General features: G+C 42.1%; 2 protein-coding genes across 4 annotated transcripts in view; one reads left to right on the top strand and one right to left on the bottom strand.

Moving 5' to 3' along the window:
• Positions 1 to 3,924, top strand: part of NPC1 (NPC intracellular cholesterol transporter 1) — a 48,764-nt gene extending 44,840 nt beyond the window's left edge. Inside the window, exons 22-25 of the mRNA XM_081263600.1 lie at positions 426 to 657; positions 1,621 to 1,734; positions 2,634 to 2,796; positions 3,323 to 3,924. Of these exons, the coding sequence (XP_081119726.1) occupies positions 426 to 657; positions 1,621 to 1,734; positions 2,634 to 2,796; positions 3,323 to 3,405 (592 nt within the window). The 3' untranslated portion in view covers positions 3,406 to 3,924. The remainder of the gene's footprint in view (positions 1 to 425; positions 658 to 1,620; positions 1,735 to 2,633; positions 2,797 to 3,322) is intronic.
• On the bottom strand, positions 601 to 24,578 carry RMC1 (regulator of MON1-CCZ1). 3 transcript variants are annotated; one of them, XM_081263602.1, is made up of 20 exons: positions 24,322 to 24,578; positions 23,527 to 23,603; positions 20,744 to 20,828; positions 19,657 to 19,713; positions 18,636 to 18,722; positions 17,354 to 17,494; positions 16,936 to 17,039; positions 15,331 to 15,420; positions 15,135 to 15,240; positions 14,096 to 14,207; positions 10,787 to 10,831; positions 10,491 to 10,544; positions 8,961 to 9,089; positions 8,044 to 8,150; positions 5,961 to 6,080; positions 5,585 to 5,662; positions 5,189 to 5,293; positions 5,031 to 5,099; positions 4,724 to 4,949; positions 601 to 733 (listed from the first exon to the last, which is right to left on the bottom strand). In XM_081263602.1, the coding sequence occupies exons 1-20, from the start codon at positions 24,421 to 24,423 to the stop codon at positions 687 to 689; spliced, it is 1,941 nt and encodes a 646-aa protein (XP_081119728.1). In that variant the 5' UTR covers positions 24,424 to 24,578; the 3' UTR covers positions 601 to 686. The 3 variants fall into 3 exon arrangements, with proteins under 3 accessions (XP_081119728.1, XP_081119727.1, XP_081119729.1); XM_081263601.1 differs by lacking the exon at positions 601 to 733 and adding an exon at positions 3,911 to 4,040; XM_081263603.1 differs by lacking the exons at positions 601 to 733; positions 19,657 to 19,713 and adding an exon at positions 3,911 to 4,040.
• Between the last annotated feature and the right edge of the window lie 751 nt (positions 24,579 to 25,329).

Raw genomic sequence — 25,329 nt, 5'->3', positions numbered from 1 at the left:
CGAAATACTATGGAATGCTTTTTGTCAATAGCTGTAAGGTAACATAGTTCTGGCTTTGAATCAAAAACTTTATATAGGGGGCTGGGATATGGCTCAAGTAGTAGCGCGCTCGCCTGGCATGCGTGAGGCACTGGGTTCTATCCTCAGCACCACATAAAAATAAAATAAAGATATTGTGTCCACCTAAAGCTAAAAAATAAATATTAAAAAAAAAAACCTTATATAGAACAATACATGAGGCCCTTTTTGGGTGTCAGTGGCCATCAGATCCAGATGAATTACTGTACATGAGTGGTGCAGAAACAAGGGAGGTGTTCTGCAAGGGTGTCTCCAAGTGTCCCAGCTTTGCAGGAGTGAGAGTGGTCCAGGGTGGGGCTCCCAGGAGTGAGTGTAAGCTGTAACGGAATGTCCCCCTTCCTCCCCAGTGTGTTCTACGTCTTCTATGAACAGTACCTGACCATCATTGATGACACCATCTTTAACCTTGGTGTGTCCCTGGGGTCCATATTTCTGGTGACCGTGATTGTTCTGGGCTGTGAACTGTGGTCTGCAGTCATCATGTGCGTCACCATCGCCATGATCCTGGTCAACATGTTTGGCGTGATGTGGCTGTGGGGCATCAGTCTGAACGCAGTGTCCTTAGTCAACCTGGTGATGGTGAGTCCTCGTCCACTCTCATTTTGTCCCTAGCTCCCGTCACTCACATGAATGGTTTCCTGAATTTCATATAACCCTAAAATGGAGTAAAATAGTAAGTCTGCCTCTTACTGTTGGTACTTAAGGAAAGGTGGGAGGAATCAGGACAGGGCACAGAGAGGCAGAAACCGGGAGCAGAAGCACATTAAAGGTAATCTGTTCCCTCCCATTGTTTCCTCTAATCCCTTTGCAGCTATAGTAAATAGTGTGGTTCATGACATCTGTACCAATGGCAATCTGACCCCACCTTCTGGCATGGGTATTCTGCTTTTATTATCCGGAAGGCACTGCAAAAGCATGTAGCCTGATGACAGCAAGATATTTACTTTACAGAAAATCGTCCTTGCCCTCCCAACAGGGCATCCCATACAGTTGCCAGGTGCTTTTAAATAAAATCTTGAAGTGCACATTCAGGAAGGTATTAATGGAAGATAGAAACTGCATCAGTACTTTCAGATAGTAATCCTTTCAGAGTGGTAGTGGGGCCCAATTACAGGAAGACAGTGTGCTCGCTCAGTGGGGTGTAGTGGGGCCAACCTTGAGAGGTTCCAGCAACTTCCCCTGACAGAGCAAACATGCTGTAGAAAACTGGTGTACTGGGTGGTGCTTAGAGGGTTCCAAGGTTTCCTGCCACCATTTAGGTAGGTGTGATGGGAACTTTGTTTTATAAGTCAAAAGGGCTGCTTGAGGGGGCACTGGGGTTGTGGCTCAGTGGTAGAGCACTCGCCTAGCACATGCAAGGTCCTTAGCACCACATTAAAATGAAGGTATTGTATCCAACTACAACTAAAAAGTAAATATTTTTTAAAAAGGGGGGTCCTCCAGCACCGAGGTCCCCTGGTAAACCCCCATTTTAGGAAAGGGGAGGTGGCTCAGGATTTTCAACTAGAAAAGAGCCATTCTCATGTAAGTACTTTATTTTAGAGCTGTGGCATTTCTGTGGAGTTCTGCAGCCACATAACAAGAGCATTCACAGTGAGTGCAAAAGGAAGCCGCGTGGACCGTGCAGAAGAGGCGCTCGCTCTCATGGGCAGTTCTGTGAGTATACTCTGCGGGTGCACGCAGCAGGAGTGGCAGGATGGGGTGCATGCTCGATGACAGAATTTCTGAGAAGAAATTTTAAAATTCAGTGGGTAAAGCTGTTTCCGGGGTGGAGTTGTGGCTTAGTGGTAGAGAGCTTGACCAGCATGTGTGAGGCACTGGGTTTGATTCTCAGCACTACATATAAATATAAATAAAATAAAGGTCCATCAACAACTAATAAAAATTTTTAAAAAAAACTATTTGGATCTTTTACTGGACCTCACAGGTACTAAGTAGCTCCTGTAAGTTGTCAGGCAGTTCATGAAATAGCTGTGTATTGTACACACCTGAAATTCTTTACAGTCATGTTTGTATGACTCCTTTTTAGGTAGCAGGATAGCTCAAGCATAGTAAGAAAGATTTGAGAGCGCAGGAAGCCAGCATGGTGTGTTGACCAGCAAGAGCTGCCTCATCCCAGAACCCAGCCTGCAGCCTGTAGTGGGTGTCTGGAGGGTCTTAGTCCAACTCTAGTTCATCAGTTAATAATGTTTTCTATAGTGGCAAGGCAACTAAAGAATAAAGATTGCCAGGTGCATGCCAACAACTTTGGTAGCTGAGACAAGGGGATGGCAAGTGTGAGCAAATTAGTGAGGCTCTATACAGCTGCCTCAAAATAAAAAATAAAAGGGATAGAGATGAGGCTCAGTGGTCAAGTTCCTCTGGGTTTAATCCCCAGTACAGAAATTTTTTAAAGAGTAAAGACTAAAATTTAGGTAGACAATAATGCTACTTCCCAGTACCTCTAAAAACTGTCTCGCATTACTTTGGATATTGAATTCTAAGACATCTTTGTATTAGGAAGTGTTCAGTTATAAGTTGATAAACGGAGTTTGTAACACTCTCTCTTCTTTTAGGTATTCAGCGGAATCACACTTACAAAATTTGGAGGAATTGTGGTGTTGGCCTTTGCCAAATCCCAGATTTTCCAGATATTTTACTTCAGGATGTATTTAGCTATGGTCTTACTGGGAGCCACTCATGGACTAATATTTCTCCCTGTCTTACTTAGTTATATAGGTAAGAGTTCTTAAGCACTGTTTTATAGTATTTGAACTTGTACTATGGTTGGTCATCTGATAGATATTACTAAGTAGAAATTCTTTTTATAGGAAAAAAGTTCTGTCCAGAGATTTCAGGAATATCCAAACTGTTTCATTAGTAAATTGTGAATTTTTTTTTTATTTGTCTGCTTAACAAAAGCTAAGGTCTGGTCTTTGAATGAATTTGTATGATAGCAGGCCAGGATGCCCTCCCACTGCTGAGGAATGAGCCCCAGCAGTTACAACAGCTATTCTTTCCCCTGTGATGAAGGTTTTTAGCAAAAGGCCTTGACCTCCACTACTCCTTTATGATCTGTTTACTTCTGTGGCTACTATATCTTGTACAAATGTCCCCTGGTTGAAAGGACAACATTATTATTTGCCTTATACCTTTGTAACTGAGGGACTTTTCTCTATCCCTAGGGGACAGACTATCGAAATCCAGTATAAACTATCTCCTTTTCTCCTGAAGAAATAACAAATATTATTTCTCTCTTTCATAGGCCCATCAGTAAATAAAGCCAAAAGTCGCACCACCCAAGATCGGTACAAAGGCACAGAGCGAGAACGACTCCTAAATTTCTAGCCTTCTTCAAGGGTTTGTGACTTTGAACTGTGTCAAGGGGTCGGTCTGTTTACCACTGGACAGTAACTGCATCATCAAGACTGAGCTGAACACCAGATGTTCCAGGCCTGGGGCTGTTGAACAGAGCTTCAGATGTCCTGCTTTTAAACTCAGGAACGTGCATGTGACTTGGTGACTTGTGAAGCAGTATTATGAAATCTGAAGGGACCTTTGGGACACTAAAGCCTCCCCCACCCCCCACCCTAGTCCTTCAGGAAAGAAACCTCATGTTTGACAAGAAGAATGACACGTAGGGTAACTGTGAATGTGATCTGCTCATGGACACTGTCTGAAGGCCAATCTACACACTGGCTCCTTTTTTGGGGAGTAAGCCATCATACACATTCTATACCATATTTTTAGTAACATTTGAGGATATTGTAGATATACTTTATTATGAAATTTTGTAGTTTAAAGAGCTTTATTAATGCAATAAATTAACTTTTTACACATTTATATATATATATATATATATATATATATATATATATATATATATATATATATAAAAAAAGCCTAGAATGTTGTAGGCCTCATTAGAGCTTGGTCTCCAAAAACCTGTTTGAAAAAAGCAACATGTTCTTCACAGTGTTCTCCTATGAAGGAAAATAGAGATTTAATCACCATTAGGTGTGGCAGGAAAGGAAAACAAGAGAATGTAGCTCACAGATTGTATTCTGGGTTTTAACTTATTTTTCTTTAATAAAATACCTGTTTTCCTAACTTTTGGGGTTGCCCTTTCTACTACAGAACTAGTACCTTCATAATTCCTAGCAAGTCACCATGTGCTCAGATGAGCAGAAAAACTAAATGGAAGTGATTTGCACCCATTGTTGGGGTCAGTACCATCTTGCACTGGATGCTAAGAGAAAAGGTTGGCAGACCTAAATTGGAGTCCGTCCTAAGAAGAAATGTCTTAGATTTTATCACTATTTGGAGATGAGTTATTAGCCAGTGTTTCAAGGCTTACTAAAAGAATGCTTCCATTTTAGGCAAGAATTGTTTAAAACCCTTAGGCCACCATTTGCTCTCTTGTTCCTGAATGTCTCAACCCAAAACACCTCTGCTGTGAGTTCCAAAGTGTAATTAATTCACATTAATTACACCCACGTGATGAATCCACAGTTTAGACCACAGGCTAGGTTAGCTGTTGTTAGGAACTTTCATTTCCAGAAAAGCTAACATAGGAATCCTCCTTACACAAAAGCTGCCCACCCACATTCCTGCTACTACATGAGTCTGTGGTTACCCCATGTTTTCCCCTAGCAAGTATACTCACCTGGTGTGAAATTAGGGTTCCCTCGCAAACGCTGGTTTCGCTGTTCAAAAAACCGAAATATAGTATAGAAAAGCATGTTGTCTTCGGTCTGCTTTGCAGCATCTAGAAATTTCCGTGCAGATATGTTGTCATGGCCACCAATGCCCCGGATAAACCTCAAGGCAGCTAATACCTGGTGTTTAGACAGAAGAACTTCTACTATCTCGTCATTGGCTGTTGAAAGTCGCTGGAAGGGAGAGACAAGTGCAGATCAGAGCAAGTGACAAAAACACTTGTGCTGTCTGAAGCTGTGACAGACCTGCATTACCTTCAGCATATCCAGAGACAGCTGATGAGCAGGAGGGTAAAAACTCTCGAGGGACAGCAGCAGACAAGCCTGCAAGACAGTTTCAGAGGAGCTTCAGTTGGAAGGTTAACATTTTAAGCTTTTAATCACAACAAGAATAAAAATCTGGTGATACACACCAAAGGTTTGGAGTCGCTGAGCACATGGTACTGCAGGAATTGGTGCAGCATGTAAAAGCGGTTGTGCTGGACAAGCGTCTTGATGACAAGTTCATGTAAGTAATGCTGGGAACAAAACAGAAGGACATTTCCAGTGGCTCAACTATGACATACAGGGCGCTGCCTGAGGACTGCAGGCAGCTACTGACTTGGGCAAATGTTTCAGTTATGACGAGAAATGGTTTCAACCCAAGTTGACATTACACTTTCATTCCAACTGAACAATGGGGGATGTTCAAGTCACTCAAAGTTCTGTGTCAGGTATGCAGACCCTTCTAGTGAGTAAAATTGTCATCTATAAGACTGAAAGTGCTTTTATTTAACTCCTCTTAGGATGACAAATGCCAATAAAGTTACCTGTACTGTAATCTGAAACTGGTTAAGAGAGCGAATATATTCCATCAGCACAGCTATCACAAATTTATGTGGCATCTCCTACAGAGAGAAGAATGGTTTTTTAAGCACCAGAATTAACAAAAGGAACTACATATAACTCCTTTAACCTACCCTGTACTTGTGCCCAGAGTAAAATGGCCCAGTTTGGTTTTGCACTGATCTCAGAACCACATGAAGGGCAATTCCATGAGTTCTGATATTAGAAACCAAAGTACCAGCAAAGGCCATCACTCAAGGCAGCTCCAGCTAGCCTAGTCAGAGTGTGATTTCTACTACTTCCCCACAACAACCCATTTGGAGAATTCTTGGTCCCAAAAAGACTGAAAAGCTGTAGCACCTTGTTTTCCACGAATGCTGACAGCACGTGGGTGTACATGTCAGACTGGTCCACCACAGCCTGGGTCCGGGTGGGCCTTTTGAGAGGTGGGTTGCTCCGGCTCTGCCCTGCTTCTACTGCCTAAAGTGATAAATCACAGGTGTTGATTACAGTTAATCCCAAAAGACTGAAATTCCATGATGGAAACCTAAGACAAGACAGAGGACAATTTCACTACTTAGAGAAAACTTCCTGTGCCAACTTGGGATGGTGGCAGGTCAGAGTTGATCATCTCGGAAATACTCAGGGTGGATCCATGGTAGGTGGAACTACATAAGCCTAAGTCACACTTTTCTCTTCAGATACATCATACTTTTTTAATCTCTGAAACTTTCAACCTCAATATTCTGAATCCCGAACTGTGGCATTTGTTAACTAATAAAAACAAAATGGCTAGCTTGTTTTATGAAGCTCTGACTGACAATAAAGGTTGCAATGAGAATATTGGGATCTTTTTTTTTTAAACTTTTTGTTTTGTTGTGATGCTAGGGATGGAACCCAGGACCTCATGCATGTTAGGCAAGTGCTCTGCCACTGAGCTACACCCCTAGCCCAGTATATCGGATTTTTTAAAATATTTTTTTAGTTGTAGTTGACACAATATCTTTATTTTATTTTTAATGTGGTGCTGAGGATCGAACCCAGCGCCTCGCACATGCTAGGCAAGCACTCTGCCGCTGAGCCACAACCCCAGCGCAGTATATCAGGATTTTTAACGGGAAGTCCCAGCTCCCCAAATATGACTAAGATGGGAGAGACCATGCTGTGAGAAGACCTTGACTATTTTGCCTCATGTTTCAATGCAGTATAGACTCATGCATGTTCTGCAGTAGCTGTGGGTGCAGCCTGAGACCCCACATTTCTGTAGCTCCAGGTGCTCGCCATCTCCAGTGAGTGGGCTGCACCCACAAATGCTGAGTCTGTGAAACCTGGTGGCCATGTAGGGAAGCCCAGAACTGCCATCTGGGGGCAGACCTTCTGACTGCCACAGCCCAAGACACCAACAGCAGAGGGGTCTGGGAAAGCTCAGCCATCCCTCGTGGCTGACGGGATGGGGCAGAGAGGTGATCCAGGCAGCCCGCCTCCTTCAGCAGCCTGCTTCAGACCTGCTGCCCTTGAAGAGCTAAAGGGGAGTTCTGTGTGTGTTGTTTAAAACCACTTCCAGCATTAGGACTAATCAGGCATTTGATGTGAAATAATTTCTCCTGCTTGTCCTAAACTTTTCTTTCTTGCTTCAGAAAACATGATGCACCAATAGTACAGTACCTGGTCACAAGCCATGTTGATTATTTCTAGCCCCTCACTACAAACTGAAAAGCATCAGTCTGCTCAGGATACTAATGGAATTCTAGAATAAATCTTATTTTTGTACTTATTACATCCTAAAGCAAAAGGAAGAGGTGTGATAAATAATGGAAACTGCATTTCTAATTGCTAAGCCCAAGCTCTAGCAATGTATAAACAAACACAAAGCTGAGACTGATTTTTGTCTCCACAAAACAGAGGTAGAACAAGGACCTGTTTATGTGTAAGATCAACATTGGTTAAAAAGCAAGGCAAAGGGCTGAGGCTGTAGCTCAGTAACAAAGCGCTTGCCTAGCATGTGTGAGGCACTGGGTTCAATCCCCAGCACCACATAAAAATTAACAAATAAAATAAAGGCATTCTGTCCATCTACAACTACTAAAAAAAATTTTTAAAAAAAGCGCAAGGCAAAAATGAGATGGCACACTGCATGTGCTATTGCCACCCTGCCCTCTGCACACATCAAACCTCAGTGACTTTATGCTATCAGAATCTTGCATTTTAATGGCTGAGGAATTAGGGGGTTGGATTCGAGGTCTCACTCAAAAGCTCCTGTGTCAATGCAGGAATACTCAATAAAATGATTAGATTGTGAAACAGCCATCTATAGACTGAGACCTCTGAAACCATGAGCCCCAAATAAACTTTCCCTTCTCTAAAATTGTTCCAGTCAGGTGTTTGGTCACAGCAATGAAAACGCTGACTACAACAGGGCTTTGTTATAGAGTATCTAACTTACCATCACGTAACTCTGCTCAGCGTCCAGGTACTTTTTATACTCGTGGTTGAGTTTATCAAACACAGTGGCTATCACAGGCAGTGTGGCTCTGTCTGACTCACTCAACACTGGAAAGAATACAATACAAAATCAAACCAACTATGTAATCTTTGGAATTTCAGCGTTTTGCTGATGACTCTTAATCTCAAAAGGTTGCTGATAACATTCTTTTAAAGGGCGTTCAAAGAAATGTTACATATATTTTTTAAATATTTATTTTTAGTTGTAGATGGACACAATATCTTTATTTTTATGAGGTGCTGAGGATTGAACCCAGGGCCTCACTCGTGCTAGGCAAGCATTCTACCACTGAGGCACAACCTCAGCCCAAAGAAATGTTATATTTTATAGAACCAGCAACTGAAAAATCTCGTGAAAAATAGCTAAGGCAAGATACTAGAAGATAATTTGGGGTTTGGGGTATTTTTTTTAAAGCTTTGAAATAGGGTTTCACTATGTTTTCCAGGCTGGTCTCAAATTCATGGGCTCTTCTGCCTTAGCCTCTCAAATATTGGAACCACAGGTGTGCACCACCACACCTGGCTCAGGACATTCTTCAAGCAGCAATATCTGCAGTTTATGACTCGGATTTTGGAAGATATTTGTTTTAACACTAGAGGTAAAGGGCCCACTCCATTGTGTATGCTCATTTTCAAGTCTGCTTTCATCTGGAACTATTTTCTAGTCTTCTCTACTGAATTCTCTACAAACCATGTTTATTTCTCAGCCTATCCAAGGGATTACATAAGCCATCTTTCAATTAAAAAAACAAGTCTATAGGTTGTAGACCTTGTGTTACCTCCCCATAACGGGGAGGGTGGTGGCAGCACAAGCCTACCATGGGAACAAGACTAACAGAGGAGTATTCTTTAGCTTACTCTGTGAACAGACAGACAGGATGACCATCTTGCACTCCTTCCTCTGGAGAAGAAAGTCCATTAATCTTCCTTTATCTGGCAAGAGATTTACTATGGGCTGGAGTTTCACCTGAAGATTCCAGAGGTAACCTGGATTTTAAGAGGCAGCAAATTTAATGATATAGTACAAATCTAAAAGTCCAACAAGTGGTAATCCTAAACACTCATGGAAAAAACACAAATATTGTTAATGGTCCTTTCTTTCTAACCAAAGGCAGGACACTAAGGAACACATCTGACAATAGAAGGACAGGTTATCAAACTTTCTGCGTGCCTAGCTGATCCCTTGAGAGCAAGTTCTACATTTGGAAGCATGTCAGTGGTGTATGTCCCTAAATATGGAGGACAGCAGGTCCTTAACTCCAAATAGGACCACAATACCTAGCCCCTTTAAATGTTTCACATAGAAAAAGATGTTAACATATAGCATCAACATCAGCCCAAACTTGGGTCACTCTGCAAGCTCTCAGTGGGATTTCATAACTCACTTATCAACCCTGATGTGTACTGAACGCCCCCCACTCCCCCCGCACTGTGGGCAGACAGGCCAGTGCAGTCTTTCTCAATTGAAGTTCCACAGGAGAACAAAGCACTCATCAAAAATGACCAGAATGTGGGCTGGGATTGTGAATCAGAGGAAGAGCGTTCATCTCACATTTGTGAGGCACTGGGTTCGATCCTCAGCACCACATAAAAATAAAATAAAAGATATTGTGTCCACCTATAACTAAAAAAAATAAATATTAAAAAAAAATGACCAGAGTGAGCTGGGGTTGTAGCTCAGTTCTCATGCATGAGGCCCTGGGTTTGATCCTTAGCACCACATAAAAATAAAGATATAAAAATAAAAATATTGTGTCCATCTACAACTAAAAAAAGTTTTTAAAAAAAATTTTTTTTTAAATGACCAGAATGGCCACTTTCTCAACTGTCTCTAGGCAGAACAAAGCTAGTGCGATTATAGATGCCCAGGAGAAGCAAATTCATGATACACAGGATGCACACAGCATCAAGGCTTTCTCCTTGAGAATCTCAGAAGACAGGAAATACACAAGTGACTCAAGACTAATATAGAAAGTTCTCTAAGGGAAAAAGACACAATATGATTACCCAGGAAGAGACAAGAAACCAGCTGAGGGAAGCTTCACCAGCAAGGTGAGAAAGGGGAATGGGCTTCTAGGCACACGTGGAATGTTGGTGGGGGACAAGACCCATGCCATGGTGTCTGGCTTTTCAAAAGGGACTTATAGCAGGGGCCTGCTGCTTTAGTTGTTGCTTTAATTATTAAAAATAACATGGCTTGGGACAAAATGAATGCAGAGCAGAGAGCCGAGTATAAGCTAAAAACAAACCCATTCCCAAGGTTGAAGGAAAAGGTCATCTCTCAAAGATTCATGTCAAAAATGTCACAGGCTACAACTCTGAGGTTAAGTCAATGAGCACTATTTTCTTACATGATGATTGTCCTTGACTGTCTCCCCTGAGACATACCTTGGCTTGCACTGATAATGATGTCAGGTTGAAAGACAATCCAGGATGAAGAATCTACACATTATAGGAAATTCTAAATCGGGAAGAAATGTAAACAAAGGGGAAGCCCAGGTTCAGTTAGCACTGGCCCACCTCCATGTGATCTCACTCTACATAAGCCCCAAATGCTTAGGAAAGATCACAGGGCCTTCTCCACAGGCGCCTTGGGCTGGTGGCAGGGATACTCCAGGACCAGCTGTAAAGAAGAGGCAACCACTGCCCACTCTGGGCAGGGCCAAGGCCTTTGTAAAGGATACAGAGTTTACAGGGAACAGGAGACTGGCTGGTCACAGCAGCAGGACCTACAAATTGAGAAAACAGTGATGAAGCAGTCAGAAAATGCTGCAAACACTGTACTTAAGATGCAAAAGGTGACACTTTTTAAGGCCCTCAGTAAATGCTCACTTGAATATAGGAAAAGCACTGTCCTGTCTCACTGGTAATACATAGGGAAGAAGAGGGAAGGAGTCGAGAACAATCCATGAAAATGTCTCCTCGGCAGACATGGCAGCACATGCCTATAATCCCAGCAGCCTAGGAGGATGAGACAGGAGGATCACAAGTTCAAGACCAGCCTCAGCAACTTAGCAAGGCCCTAAGCAACTTAGTGAGACCCTGTCTCAAAAAAGGGGGGCGGGAGTGGGCACTGATGTGGCTCAGTGGTAAAGTGCCCCTGGGTTAAATCTCCAACACCAAATAGAAAGGGAGGAAGAGAGGGGGGAGGAAGGAAAAGAAAAAAATGAACAAAGGAAACAGAAAGAAAAGGTTTCCTCAAGGAGGAAAAACCATGTCAAGGCTTCATTCACAGTTTTAATGACCAAAGATGTCACCTTGCATACATACACATTAAAGAACCGAGAAACTGACCAAGGTGATTTAAAATCGAGTACCCAAATTCACTGTTTCAAATAAAAATGGTTTGTGATTTAATAAGCTAAATAATCAGCTTGAATATCCACTGCACAGACTAGGCCCAGGCACAGAGAGCTGTCTGGGAAACAGATCTACCCAGATAACCCAAGCCTCACATGCTAGGGACCTGGGACAGTTACCCTGTTCAGGTGTCATGTGGGCAGTTGTACAAACTAAATACTTTGTAAACAGTTCTGTTTCCATGACCCAGGTACAGTCAATCAGTGGGTGGGAAGGCGATGATTTTCAGTAGGCCACACACCCTGTTTGGGGGAGAGCCCAGATGGACAGGCTTCAGCACTGGCTGGACCTACACCTGAACGGAGCCAATGGCCCTCAACACCACAACACACTGATTCACGTGCCCCTGGGGAGAACTCCCTTGAGTTTTTTAAGTTCCCCAAATGATCCTAATGTGTAGTTAAATGGAGACCACTGGTTTAACAGGCCAAAATCAGAAGCAATTAAGGGTAGCTGACTCTTCCCCAAACTGCTGGTTACAAAACAGCCCATCCAGCTCCTGAATGCACCCCACCCCATGGTAGCACAGGGTGACATAAAAAGTGTCAAGGCTGCAAGGGGCTCATAGTTCAGGAGACAAAATAAGGGTCAGTAACCTAAAAACAAGCTTCGCCAACCCACAATTCCTAGAACTCCACAGACTTCACCGGGCTCTTGGATTCCTAACGCTGGAGCTATTATTTTGACCATGCCTGCCACTTGTTTTATCAAAATGAGCCAAGGAACACCCAACGTCTCTTGACTAGACCTTTACAACTGGCTCAGAGCTGAAGATTTTAAATATTTCAAGCGATTTTTCCCCGAATTCACCAGTACTTACTTTCATGTTAATAGGGCAACAGATATAAGCTAATCATCTGAGACAATCTATTCTTTTAGTGCAAACATAATTACCCAGGGAAAACTGAGATGCAGAAAAGAGGTGAAAAACCCAAATATCTGAGAGAACCAGCTTCTTCTTCTAGACCATGCAGGAAAGCAATTAAGCTTTTGGCTGATCAGCAGGATGGGCAGGTGGCCCACAGGTGCTCTCACTAAACATCCACCCACCATGAGCCTGACTCTCACTCTTCCTTGGGAAAAGCAGGAGGAACTCCTGAGTGCAAGGCAGTCCAACCATGGGATGCCACCTCACAGGTGTTCCTCTTAAGAACAAAACACGGCCACCAGAGTCCCAAACATGAGCTGTCAACTATGGTTTACACTGAGACTTTGACTAGCTAACTGTGAACTCCAATCTCCCTTTAAAAGAAAGCAGAATACTGTCTTAAGTTCTTGAAATAAATTTGCTTTGGGAGCAGGCAAAAGCTGGTTCTTTCCCCTTATTCTGAAATCCTGACTCCCTTCTGACTTCTTCCCCCTGAAGCCAGAATAGACAGGCAGAAAGGCAAGGGTCAGATCCCCAGAATGGAGGAATTGAAGCCTTAATTCCTTCAGAGCCCTTCCTCCACCCTATGAAGATAACCAGCCCCAGCTTTAATCTGTTGCTTTTAAAGCAACCAGTTCCAGGAATTGCCCCTCCCTACAGGGAGTTATAAAGTTGTTAATTAATGTGTCCTGGGCTGCTCCATCCGGCCCTTTCCTCCCCTCCACCCCAAATCCATCTGCTTCTCACCTTTTGGCCAGCCCACCAAGCACCTCCTAGGCCTAGTCACATACACAGGAAGGAGAAAGATAAGAGGAAGAGAGCAGGAAAACAAAGGAAGCCTAAGACATAAAAAGGCGGAACACCTTGCTTCTTGGGATACCAGGATATCAGCTATGGCCCTCTTCTCCCTCCCAGGAGATATCTGTTACCCCTTTTTAAATAAACCCTGCTTTATATGCTGGCCTCGGTGTGCTTCTCTAATGTTCAAACGTCAACATTTGAATGGAGCAGAACTCAGGTAATAGGCAGTATCACCCAATCTTTCTGGGCAGGAGGACAACTGATTTGCAATAAACCAAGAACCACAGCTCTAAGTTCTTATTGTTAGTACTGATCACAAGAGAATGCAGGTATTACAACTAGTGACACAGAATGTGAAAAGACAGGGAAGAGTAACCCCAGGTTAAAATAAGAGCCATCAGCAGCCCAGTTTAATTGCAGGGTTACGGAGCTTAGGCAAAGAGAAAATCTTAAGTGGTTATCAACATTAAAAACCTTTCAGCTCCAATGCATAATCACAATTCTCCATTTTAAAACTCAGGGAAGAGAAATCATTCTATCTCCTTCAAAGGAAAATATTCTTTTCACAACACAATTTTAACTTATGCAATTATAATAAGTTGTATTCTTTTTAAAGTAGAACAGACTGGCTGGAGGTGTGGCAAGTGTGAGCCCTGGGTTTCATCCCCAACAGTGGAGGAAGAAAATATAACAAACGTCCCTCCCCAAAAATCACACTGACTGAGGAATCCCTGTGTATTCCTCATAACTTTTTTTCTTTTTTTGAGATGGAGTCTCAGTTAGTTGGCCAGACTGGCCTCAAACCCACAATCCTCCTGCCTCAGTTTCCTGATTAGCTGGGATTATAGGTGTATGTTACTACCCCACCCCTCATCCCATCTTGAACATGACTCCCAGAGATCACAGCAAGAACCAGAGTACACAGGGAAATAGCAGCACAGGCCTCTCACAGAATCTACTTCACCTGCCATGGGAATCTGATAGGGCTGGATCGATCGAGCTGGAAGCACTGGGTGATGGAAGGTAACTGTGCCATCGAACTCTCCCCGCAACTTGATGTCAAATATCACTGAAGTCTAGGGTGGAGACAAAGAAAGCATTACACCTAATCATTCCAGCTGAGTTTCAAAGTCTGTGTTTGCATTCCGTCCCTTCAGGCTAGTTCTTATTTGAGGAGGAATCTGCCATTAACACCACAAATTTTTTTCCACTTTTACCTCTTCTCACAAATACTTCTTGCATTTATGGCAAGCTTCCTTTAAGAGCTCAAAGTGATTGTTTTGGTTTTGTTTTTTTTTTTTTTCATTTTGTGGTACTGGTGATGGAACCCAGGGCCTCACGCACTCTATCACTGAGCTACATCCCTAACCCTTTTTTTGTTTTCTTTTGTTTTGAGACCGGATCTAAGTTGCCCAGGCTGGCCTCAAAATTTTGATTCTTCTGCCCCGGCCTCCAGAGTAGCTGGGATTACAGTTGTGTGCCACCACTCCTGGCTCAAAGTGATTTCAGCAAGTCTTTAATTTGAAACATCTCCAGGAAGGCAAGGGAGGGAAGTGGCTTGTCTACACCAGATGCCCTGGTAACAGCCTACAAGCAGGCAGGCTTCACTTCAGATCTCTTGGGCCCACAGCCTGAAACCATGACTGCCAGGCACTATCATCTGGGTCCACACAGGAGTGCAGAGGTCATGGATGCACACCCCTCTGTGGTTCTGCAGGTAACTCTCAGCTGGCTCAACCAAATAATTGTTCCAAAGGTCAAATCTCATGTGTTATTTTCTGCAATAGTTTTTAATTATCCTTAGTCGACTGTCGGGGGAATTACTTTTTTCTAAACCATTTACAATATCAAACCTCTTTCCACCTACAAGACCAAAAGTTAAAGAGCATACAGAGCACTTTCTAGTCCTTATTCAGAAGTTTTGCCAATTTTCACAGTGCTAAGTTTTAATCAACTCTAACCTGTACACACACAGATCAGATTCCCCAGAAAAGAACTCATACCTCTGTATCCTGATGATGAACGACTACTAGGTTGTCTACCACATTGAGGGCAAACTTTCCCGTCCTGTTTAACTTTAGTATGTGCATCTTTTTACAGGCACCCTCTCTGTAGGACAACAGAATAGTCAAAAAACAGAGCAACAGGATTTACTTCATTATTTCAAATCAGAGAAAGAGGAAAGAGTATGAAATGTACCGTGGTAAATGATACAAGACCACCTCTGCTCCCGTGCTATTGGAGGTCCGAGAATGATGTCGCAGGAAGAGAACATAAAGCTGCCCATATCTAATCAGAAGACAGACATGAGTCACATTTTTGCCATTTAAAATTTCTTCCTTCTAAATGCTGAATTATGTAGTCATAGTTAAATAAACTGTGAGAACTCACTTAATAAGACTATTTTGCAGCCAACAAAAATGTTTACAAAGAAACTGCAGTTAATGACACAAAGCCTATCATAAGCTTCAGTGGAGAAGGGAATACAAGATTAAATAAATATGGTTTGATCACAACCTTTCAAAAGAGAATCATAAATCTAAACAGAGTTCAAAAGTATTAGGAAGGGATACTTGCTGTTAATAGCTATCCTTGAGTGGTAATAAGCTATGGCTACTTTCATTTTTTATCTTTGCTTTCCAAGTTTTATATAATGAGTACATATTCTTTAGTAATAGGAAAATATAATTACTACTCATTTTAATTATCACCTAATAAATGTTGTTGTAAGCAGCTCCTGAATGCAAATTTCTAATACACTGGTTAATACTACACTAGGCTTGCCACATGGATGAGGAGGAAGCTGAAGGGACAGGGAATGGGTCTCCAGACCCACTTCATCCAAGACTGCTCTCACTTTATCTGTTTTCTAAACTGGGATGCCAAAGAATAGTATGTTTAAAAAAAGAAAAGAAGAAAAAGCATGCTACTATTTAAAATTTTTTAAGTTTAAAAACCCACAGAAGAATCAAATACTTTAGAAGCAAATTTTTTAATAACTGTTGAATTATGGATATGGGCATGCAGAGAGTTCTTTGTATCTGTTTCCATTTTTGTGTTTGAAATTTTCATTACACAGCTTAAAAATGAGATATGTTTTTCTAAATGAAAATATACCTTCCTATATCAATAATTCATTTCTATGTTTATTAGATGAACAGATTTTTATATTTAGGCCAATTATATTTTAGCTACAAAAAGTCCTTGTTAGACTTTAACTCACAAACTAAACAAGAAAATCTAAAAGATAATTAAAAAATAAATTGGGCTTGGTGTGGTGAAACATGCCTATAATCTTAGCTACCTGGGTGGCTGGGGCAGAAGGATCACAAATTCAAAACCAGACTGAAGAACTTAGTGAGACCCTGTCTCAAAATAAAATTTTAAAATGGCTGGAGATGTATCTCAGTGGTAGAACACCCTGGGTTCAATCCCCAGTACTGAAAAAAAAATTTTTTTTTGATGTATCTGACTAGAGAGGTGAAAAAACCTTCCCTAAAATCAAAAAGCTAGTAAAAATTTAAAAGAAAATCCAAAGATTTTCTATATTCATAACATCTAAGTAGTACATGTCATAGAGAGTCCTTATGAGTTCAAAGGGTCCTTTCCTTGAGAAAAGGTCACTATTGTCATGCTCAAAACACACTCCTAGGACTGGGGATATAGCTCAGTTAGTAGAGTGCTTGCCTTACATGCACAAAGCCCTGGGTTCAATCCCCAGCACCAAAAACAAAAAATATACTACATTCCTATTACTTATATAACTAAAAGCAATTACAAGAAGAAATTGTCTCAAAGACCTACATGGTTGCCATTGCAATGTCTCTTTCAGAAAGGCTGAGCTTAGTTGACTTTGGTGCAGCGGGTAATTCAATCTCAAACTTGGGCAGCTTTGACATAGTGCCAGCCTGTTTAGGGAGAGAAAGTTTTAGGAAAAGCTTATTAAACTTCTTCAATGTTTTTTCTTTTCCTACATTAAATCAATGAAATGAACCCAATCTTTCCATCCTTTCCAATGGCCCACTCCTGTGTGCTGTACTCACAGCTCCACAAGAGTAAATCTTTCTTGGAGTTGATGAGATGGTGTAGGGTGCCCTCTACTGGCCATAGTGGTGAGGTTTGTGTTAGAGGAACTTGCCCCTTTAAAAAGGGACCCATTAGGACATAAGAACAGGGTAGGAGTGGGGAAAAGGAATTTTTTTAAGGGGGAACTTAATCTTACCCTAAAATAAAAAGGCTGAAGAACATTTTCAAGAACTGTGGTAGACAGCAGAATCACAGCACTCTCGGGACAGTACATGTACCAGTTCACATTGATATTATGGCTCTTCAGGAGTTTCAGACTCCGTTTCTCAGGCAGTACCTGAGGCAAAGTTCAAAACATAGAATCTTCATTTTAAAAACAGAAGAGTATCAGAAGATGATAGAGTAAATCAAGGAAGATAAAATTCACAAAAAGCCCACTGAACTAAATAGAAAAATGTCATTTGTGTTTATTACAGCTACTATTCTTGGAACCCTATGCTCAATGCTTTTCATACTCATCTACTCTTCACAACCCTGGGGAAGTGGACATCATTAGCTCTTTGTAACAAATGAGAAAATAAGTCTCAAAGAAGCTAGGGAGCAATTTAATAAAGCAATTTTAGCCTATCAGGTTGTTTCAATCCAAAGTCCATGTCGGAGCCTCAACAGGCCTTGGGCACCAAGCACCAAAGAACAAGGAACAAGGAAGTTCTCACTCATCAAGGAAATGATCAAAACACACTGATACCCCCAGAGCCCTGCATCTTAGGCCAGTCACCACCCGCCTGCAGCAGCTCTGCCTTCTGTCTGATCTTATCTCCACTCCAGTTTGCACTAGACCTCCCTTTCCTAACTGAAGCATTTATGAGACTCTGAATGTAAATGCAGTAATTTATATTCAGATACATAATGATACATAAAGAACAGGATACAGAGCTCACAAAACATGCTTATGGAGAGAAGTGGTAAAATAAACTGTAGTATATCTACACAGAACACTATTCAGTCAGAATAAAATACAGAAAGGTTGGGATATGGATCAGTATAAAATACTTGCCTATCATGAGTGAGGCCCTGGGTTTAATCCCTAGCATCACAAAAAAAAAAAAAAAAAAAAAAAAAAAAAAGACACAACATGAAAGATGTCCAAGATATTCTGCTATGCAAAAAAAAAAAAAAAAAAAATCCAGCTGTAAGTTTATAGACAATATTCCCTTTGTGTAAAAAAAAAAAAAAAAAAAAAAAAAGAAAGTACCTGTGTAGAAAAACATGGAGGACCATGCATGTCCATCATAATAGTTATTTCTAGGGACGATGGGGATTCTACTTTCTACCCATAATTAAGAGAAAAATTAAAAACATATGCAAGAGAGACTAATGCTCTAGAATCTCAAAATTTCTCTTTAGTGCTAAATTCAAACGGCTGCCAAATTGCTATCACCCTCTTCTCCAGCAAACATAAATGATAAACCTAATACCTGGTAAAATTCGATTCCTTGATCTGTTATGAAGACAATTTCAGTAGAACTAGTCCAGCAGAATCCTAGTATGTTGGCATTCTTGGTCTGAAAATAATAAAGTTTTCATTTACTTATTTATTTAATAAGAAAGGCATGAGTAACTTTCTTCAAAAACTTAAATTTAAATGCTCTGCTGTTTGTGTCACTCTTTAATGGAAGTTATCTAGAAAGCTTTCTTACTAACAAATCAAATTTTCTTTTAAATACAGCTTTCTGTGATATTTGCCCATAATATATCAAGACCCTAAATCTTCCTTAATTCCTTTAGTCATAAGAACAGAGGAAGCCTGAGTTTTGTGAAAAAAATAACTGACCAGAGCTCAGAGACATCAAGTTCATTAAGTAGCATTGATATTCACACATAGAACAACTATAGAACTGGGAGGGGTTACATGCCAATGCCTCTTCCTGTTGAGGAGCCCACCCTGAACTCCATTAACAAAAGAGTTCCAAAGATGCACAAAGCCATTCCCCATGCTTTAGAGGCATTGGTTAGTTTCCTTTGTGCAATGGACACTGAGTTAAGCCTCCTCCGGCCTAATTTATTATACTCAGCAAATCTAATTAACATGGATTAGAATCTCCACCTGGGGAAAAAAAAAAAAGCAAGCATAAGGAAAGCAGAAAGAAGAATAAACTGAGGAAAGAAATAGTGGGAGACAGGAAAAAAATTCCTCCCCAAAAACCTCCAAAGGAGGCACATGCCTGCCAGCCCAGTGTGGAAGCCCAGGACCCAAACAGCCACTAACAAGGCTGTGGGTAACAACTGTCACCCATTCACTCCTCTCAACTCCCCTTGACACATGAAGAGACACATTTTCAAAACTGGGAAAACTGTCCAGTGTCATAGAGGAAACTCCTGGCCAAGCTCAGCATTTCCACAAGCCTGATTCCAAGATGGTGCCTCCACCGCCTGCTCACAGCTCTCCACCCACAACCCACAGCCAAGGCCACCAGGTGAGGAAGGAACCACCCATACCTTGCACTCTTGTGTGTATTCCAGCTGAGAGTTATCAGGGATAAAATTACAAAAATCCTGTAAGAAAAAAATAAATAGGGAAAAATCTGGATTGGGCAGCATACTGCCAACCTACTTGACATTCTACAAGATAAATTGAAAAAGCTAATTAAATTTAAAAACTTACCAGAAAATAACAAATACTCAAAATTAGAAAGATATAGAGAATAATGTGGATAATCTGCTTTCTTAAAAACAGCAGGTTTATCATTCAAATAAAAAAAGTCTAATTATTTAGTTACGAGTTTAGAAACTGATTTTCAAAATTCATTCCTCAAATGGGAAATGTCAGAGAAATTGGTTTTACAAGAGGCTTCCCAGAAATTCCAACAATGAATAGTGATTGAAGAGATAAGGGCAGGATTCTGCCGGTCTTTCCTGACAGCTTTTCCTCTACTTCACAAGGTCAATGGTGAAGTGCCAAGAAGCTGCTCCACTAGAAATATCTGTTCCTATTGGACCCCAGCATTCAGCAATGAAAGAAATAAACACAGCAACCCAGATAAGGCCAATATACCAAGAAACCAAAACCATTCCTCACATAGTCCATGCTGCTAGCTACCAAACAGCACAAAAACGCAGTAAGTTTCAAATTACTTTTAAAAAGATCTTAAGTCAAAAATGTCAGATTCAGGGCTGGAGTTGTGGCTCTGTGGTAGAGCGCATGCCTAGCATGTGTGTGAGGCACTGGGTTCAAACCTCAGCACCACATAAAAATAAATAAGCATATTGTGTTCATCTACAACTAAAAAAAAAATTAATGTGAGATTCATTTATCTATTCAAATCTATTTCTTACCTTCAAATACTCAAACATTATGTTACACAACTATACCTTTGAGGACAGTTTAAAAAAAAAAGTTTCCTTTAAACACTGCAACTTTGCAATTCCTCTCTTCCAACTGGTTTTTTGTTTTTTGTTTTAGTGATGGGGATCAAATCCAGGGCTTTGAGCATGCTGGAAAGGCACTACCACCAAGCTACACCTCCAGCCCCTAATGTACTTGTAATGTTCTCTTTTTAACGCTATTTTTAAAGATATGTCTTACCACAGTCTTTGAAGTCCTCTGGACAGCCAGTATCTTATTTTCTAAGGAAAACTTAATGCACTTCACTTCTCCTTTGTCATCCATTCTTTAAGAAAGAATATGTTAAAAGTTAAATTAAACAACTAAATTCTGACTACTGTCATGTACTGGGAAAACAAAAGACAAGATAAATATTCAGAAGGTAGCAAATTCTCGTTGAACATTAGAAGTATGTTGTTGAAGCTGTCAGTAGTATCTTTTCAAACAATAAAATTTAACTGGTGACAACTTGCTAGAGAAGTTTACAGTATAATGGACAACAAGTGACTGAAGAATTAGGATCACATGTATTTGTCACCTGAAAAGTAGTTTTTTTTTTTTTTGAGAATTTTTTTTTAATTTTTATTTTTTAGTTTTCAGCGGGCACAACATCTTTGTTTGTATGTGGTGCTGAGGATCGAACCCGGGCCGCACGCATGCCAGGCGAGCGTGCTACCACTTGAGCCACATCCCCAGCCCTGAAAAGTAGTTTAGATATAAATAAATACATATGAGCATACAGTAAACTTCTCCACAAATACGGCCTTCTATCCCCATCATTCTTATGGCAACGCTGTCAGAAAGTCCACTGGGGTCCCACTCAATACACAACCAAAGTAATGCACTAGACCGCTCCACCTCCAGACTCTTACAACTCTTCAAACCACACTAAAAAGAGAACTCAAGGGATGGATTACAAACAGGCACAAGGAAACTTTGGGGGTATGGACATGTCTATTGTCTTGGTTCCATGGGTGTATACATGTGAAAACTTATCACACTATATACCGTTATGATGTGGATATGAGACATCCCCTGAAAGTTCCTGTGTTAATGCAGGAATATTCAAAGGTGCAATGGTCAGATTATGAGAGCTGCAACATAATCAGTTCATGCTAGTTTGAATGGACTGGGTGATAACTAGAGACAGGTGGGTCATGGCTGGAGGAGGTGGGTCACTAGGGGTGTGCCCTGGAAGGGTTCCTCTTCCTGCAGCCCCCTCCTCTTCCTCTCTCTGCTGCCTGGTCAGCCATGAACACAGCAGCATTTCTCCACCACGCTCTTCTGCCATGATGCTCTGCCTTCTCTTGGGCTCAGAGCAATGGAGTCAGCCAACCATAGATTGAAACCTCTGAAACCATGAGCCCCAAATAAACTTTCTCTCCTCTATGTTGTTCCTGTCAGGTATTTTGGTCACACCAACACAAAGCTGACACGTATACAGTAAATATGAACAGTCTATCATGGGCCGATCATACCTCAATAAACTCTTTAAAACAAAACAAAAAAGTTCAACTCCATACCTTCCCCCTCAAGCTCCTCAGAGCTTCCAAATCTAGACTATCATGGGCGGCTCACTTTCCTTTTCTTCATTGTGCCGACCAAGTCTCACCAAGGCCTTTCTAAGCATGCCCTGTTTCCCATGCAATGGAGGTAGCATCTGGGATACTGGTCTTTGCAAAACCTGGCTTAGCCAATCTCCTTTGTCTCTCAGTGGTATCCCTGCCTCTGATATGCTTCCAATAATCCAGACTCAAGAATGTGAACAGTGTGATGTTTCCAAACACTGACGGGATCACACCACACCTGACCTGATAAATTTTCAGTAACAAAACAAAGTCCTGATTTCACAGTGGAATATATAAGGTTCAAAGCTGGCTTTTGCCAGTGGTCATACTACTACCATTTCCCCTTCCCCACAGACACTCTAACCTGCAATTACACAGACGTGGGGTCCCCAAAACACCCAGAGTTTACACATGGTGTTCTCTATCTAGAAGGCCTCTCCACTTCACCTACAAATCATCCATTCAAACTTTAAAGCTTTATCCAAAGGCTGCCTCCTCTCTGAGAACACCCCTCTACCTCCCCAACTAGTGGTACCCTAGCCCATCCCCAAATCAAAGTCACATCTTCTGTGTGTTCCCACATTCTGAGCAGAACTCTTATTGCACTTATCATAGCATATAGTACTGTGCCCTCTCTTGTCTCCCACATTAAAATTTATGAGTTCTCCAAAAGGAGCCAGGCTAATTCAAAGTCCTCACTTGCTTGGTGCCTAGCACAAGTGCTGCCATCAGTGTTTGCTGAACAAACGCGGATAAAAGAAAAAAGAGAAAAAAAAAAAGGTCCACTGCTTTCTACCTCAAAAACAGTTTTCCACTAACACAAGCCAACTGTAAAAATTTTTTTTTAAAGTCATCACCAAATTGAGGGCCGACATTGTATTTTCTTCCTCTGTAATCACAGGAATTAAGGTGACTGAACAGTTTGTCACCCAACTGAGACATTTCTGAAAGTTGAAAAGGGCTGCTGTTAATCACACCAGCTCAACTTGTGTAAACTGGGACATCCAATCACATTAAGTATAGTGGAAGCCATGATTTTCTTACAGTACATGAGAAACATGAATGTACTCCATCCACCAAACACTCTAGAAAAACCTGGGCTAAACAGAGTAAGGAAGTCCCCATGCTACCCCCAACTAACCGGAAATGAGTGCATCCATGCACTGACTTGAGGAAGTAGGTGCACTACTTTTGGAGTATTTGGTTCCCACATAAAGGGCTGCACAAACTTCACTCTGACAGATCTAATATGTAGTACCAAGACTGCTCACAAGTGTCTGCTTCCCTCTCCCATCCACCTCCATACACTCCAGACCTCTTAGGGAATGCAAAGATAAAATCAGGTAACCTTTTGAATCAGATAAACACCATTGTGTTTACATGTGGAAATTATTCAGAAAATGTCAATACTGTTACCTAAATGAGATGGGATTCCTATCATCTGGGCCTTTAACTACCACCCCAGTAGCACCACCTGATCGAACAGCAAAAACCTGAGAGGGAAAAGAAATGATATTAATAGTCTGAATTTTGAAAGGATCTAGACTCATAATACCAATTTACCAATTATTACTTCTGCTATACCCCATCCTGGATTAAATTAAACTAACAGGAAGCAAATCAAGATGCTTGGAGGGTCACACGAATTTCAAGAAACAAGAGACTAGAAACCCTGGTGATCACAGATGACACTGTCAAAAAGTGAGACCAAAAAGACTCCCATTCCTAGTGTTTCCCACGGTGCAAGATCGCAAGATCGGGTTGAGTGCCTGAGGCTCCAAATCTGAAGCCCGTTTGTGCATTGGCTCCGCTGATGCACTTAAATACGGTCTTTGCTCCCTTAACAGAATTTCAGGGGCGGGGAACGAAAATCTCTAAATTCTTGACTGCAAGTATACAATGGCAAATAACACAAAAGGTGAGTAGAAAGGACTGGCGTGCTGAATACACTGGCCAAGGGGCCACTGGGCGGGTGGCGCTGGATACGGATCCATTCTTGTGATCCCCTTGCTAGGACACCTGGCAGCCGGGCGAGGTGGCGCCGGTCCCTCCGCCCACCCACTGGAAAGGACGGGCGCGGGGACCGTGGGGGAGGCCCGGGCCTGGTCCATGACTCCCGGGTTCCGCACGCCGACAGCCCCGCGGCACCGGCACAGCGGGCGGCACCCGGCACCCGGCCGCGCGGGGGAGAAGGGAGCCCGCCGCCCGGACCTGCTTGTTGGCCTCATCGAAGAAAACGCAGTTGACCGGGTTCGCCTTCTCGAACTGCACCGGTCGCTCGCACAGCTCTAAATAGTAGTCCTCCTCGCCCATGGCGGGCGCCGCCGCGGCGGCTGGGGGTCCGGAGACGGCCGCCAGCGTGGAGCCGGGCGAGCGGCACCGTGGCGGGGTGCGTGGGGCCGGGAAAGTCAGGCCGGGGCAGAGACGGCGGCGATCCCGGGCCGGCTCCGAGGCTGCTTCCTGGTGCCACGCCCCCACCACTCCCACCACGTGACCACGGCCTTCAGCACTTAAAACGGCCACTTCCCGAGGTGGGGCCCACCGTAATCCCGCCCCGGCGCGAAGGGCTCCTCCCCTTTCCTGGTGGGAGAGCGGCCCTGTGACCTAGAGGCTTGCCCTCGGATGCCGCTAGCCCGGGTCTAAGACTTTCCAGGGGATTTACTATGCGCAGCCTGTGCCAGGGTTCCTGCCTCTGAGAGATTTTAGTAAGAGAGATGATCCAAGAGGCTGGCTGTGAGCTTGCAGCAGGGATGCAATCTAATTTAAATCACAGGTCAGCAAGCCCCTTTTTTAATATGGTTAAAAAAAAACATAAAATTTACCAGTTTATCCCTTTAAAAGCGTACGATTCAGTAGTGTTAAGCTTAGTTACAATATTGTGAAACAGATCTTCAAAACTTTTTCATCTTGCAAATCTGAAACTCTACCCATTAAACAACTCTCCTTTTCTCCCTTCTCCCAACCCTATTGTTTGTGAATTTGACTGCTTTGGGTATAAGCGGAATTTTGCAGTGTCTTTTGTGTCTGGCTTTTTTTTTTTTTTTTTCACTTAGCATAATATCCTCCAGGTCTATCCATGTCTCCATGTTGTAGCATTTCCTTTCCCTTTTTTCTTTTTTTTTTTTTCTTTCTTTTTTGTACTAGGGAATGAATCCAGGGCCTCCTACATGATAGGCTAGAGCTACACCCCCAACCGAGGATTTCCTTCTTTTCAAAGGC

Source organism: Spermophilus citellus (genome assembly GCF_964194105.1).
Source record: "Spermophilus citellus genome assembly, chromosome: 12".
Lineage (NCBI taxonomy): Eukaryota > Metazoa > Chordata > Mammalia > Rodentia > Sciuridae > Spermophilus > Spermophilus citellus.
Note: the sequence above shows the minus strand (reverse complement) of the source record. Positions and strands in the feature narration are given on the sequence as shown.

Bases quoted from the DNA above. Each gene is read 5' to 3' on its own strand.
- RMC1 (XM_081263601.1), bottom strand. From the start codon at position 24,423: ATGGGCGAGGAGGACTACTATTTAGAGCTGTGCGAGCGACCGGTGCAG. The intron at 10,832-14,095 runs GTGAAGTAGATT...CTCAATTTGTAG, and splicing joins CTATCAGATTCCCATGGCAG to GTCCTGCTGCTGTGACCAGC. The intron at 4,041-4,723 runs GTGAGTATACTT...TTTCCTTCATAG, and splicing joins GAACCCTAATTTCACACCAG to GAGAACACTGTGAAGAACAT.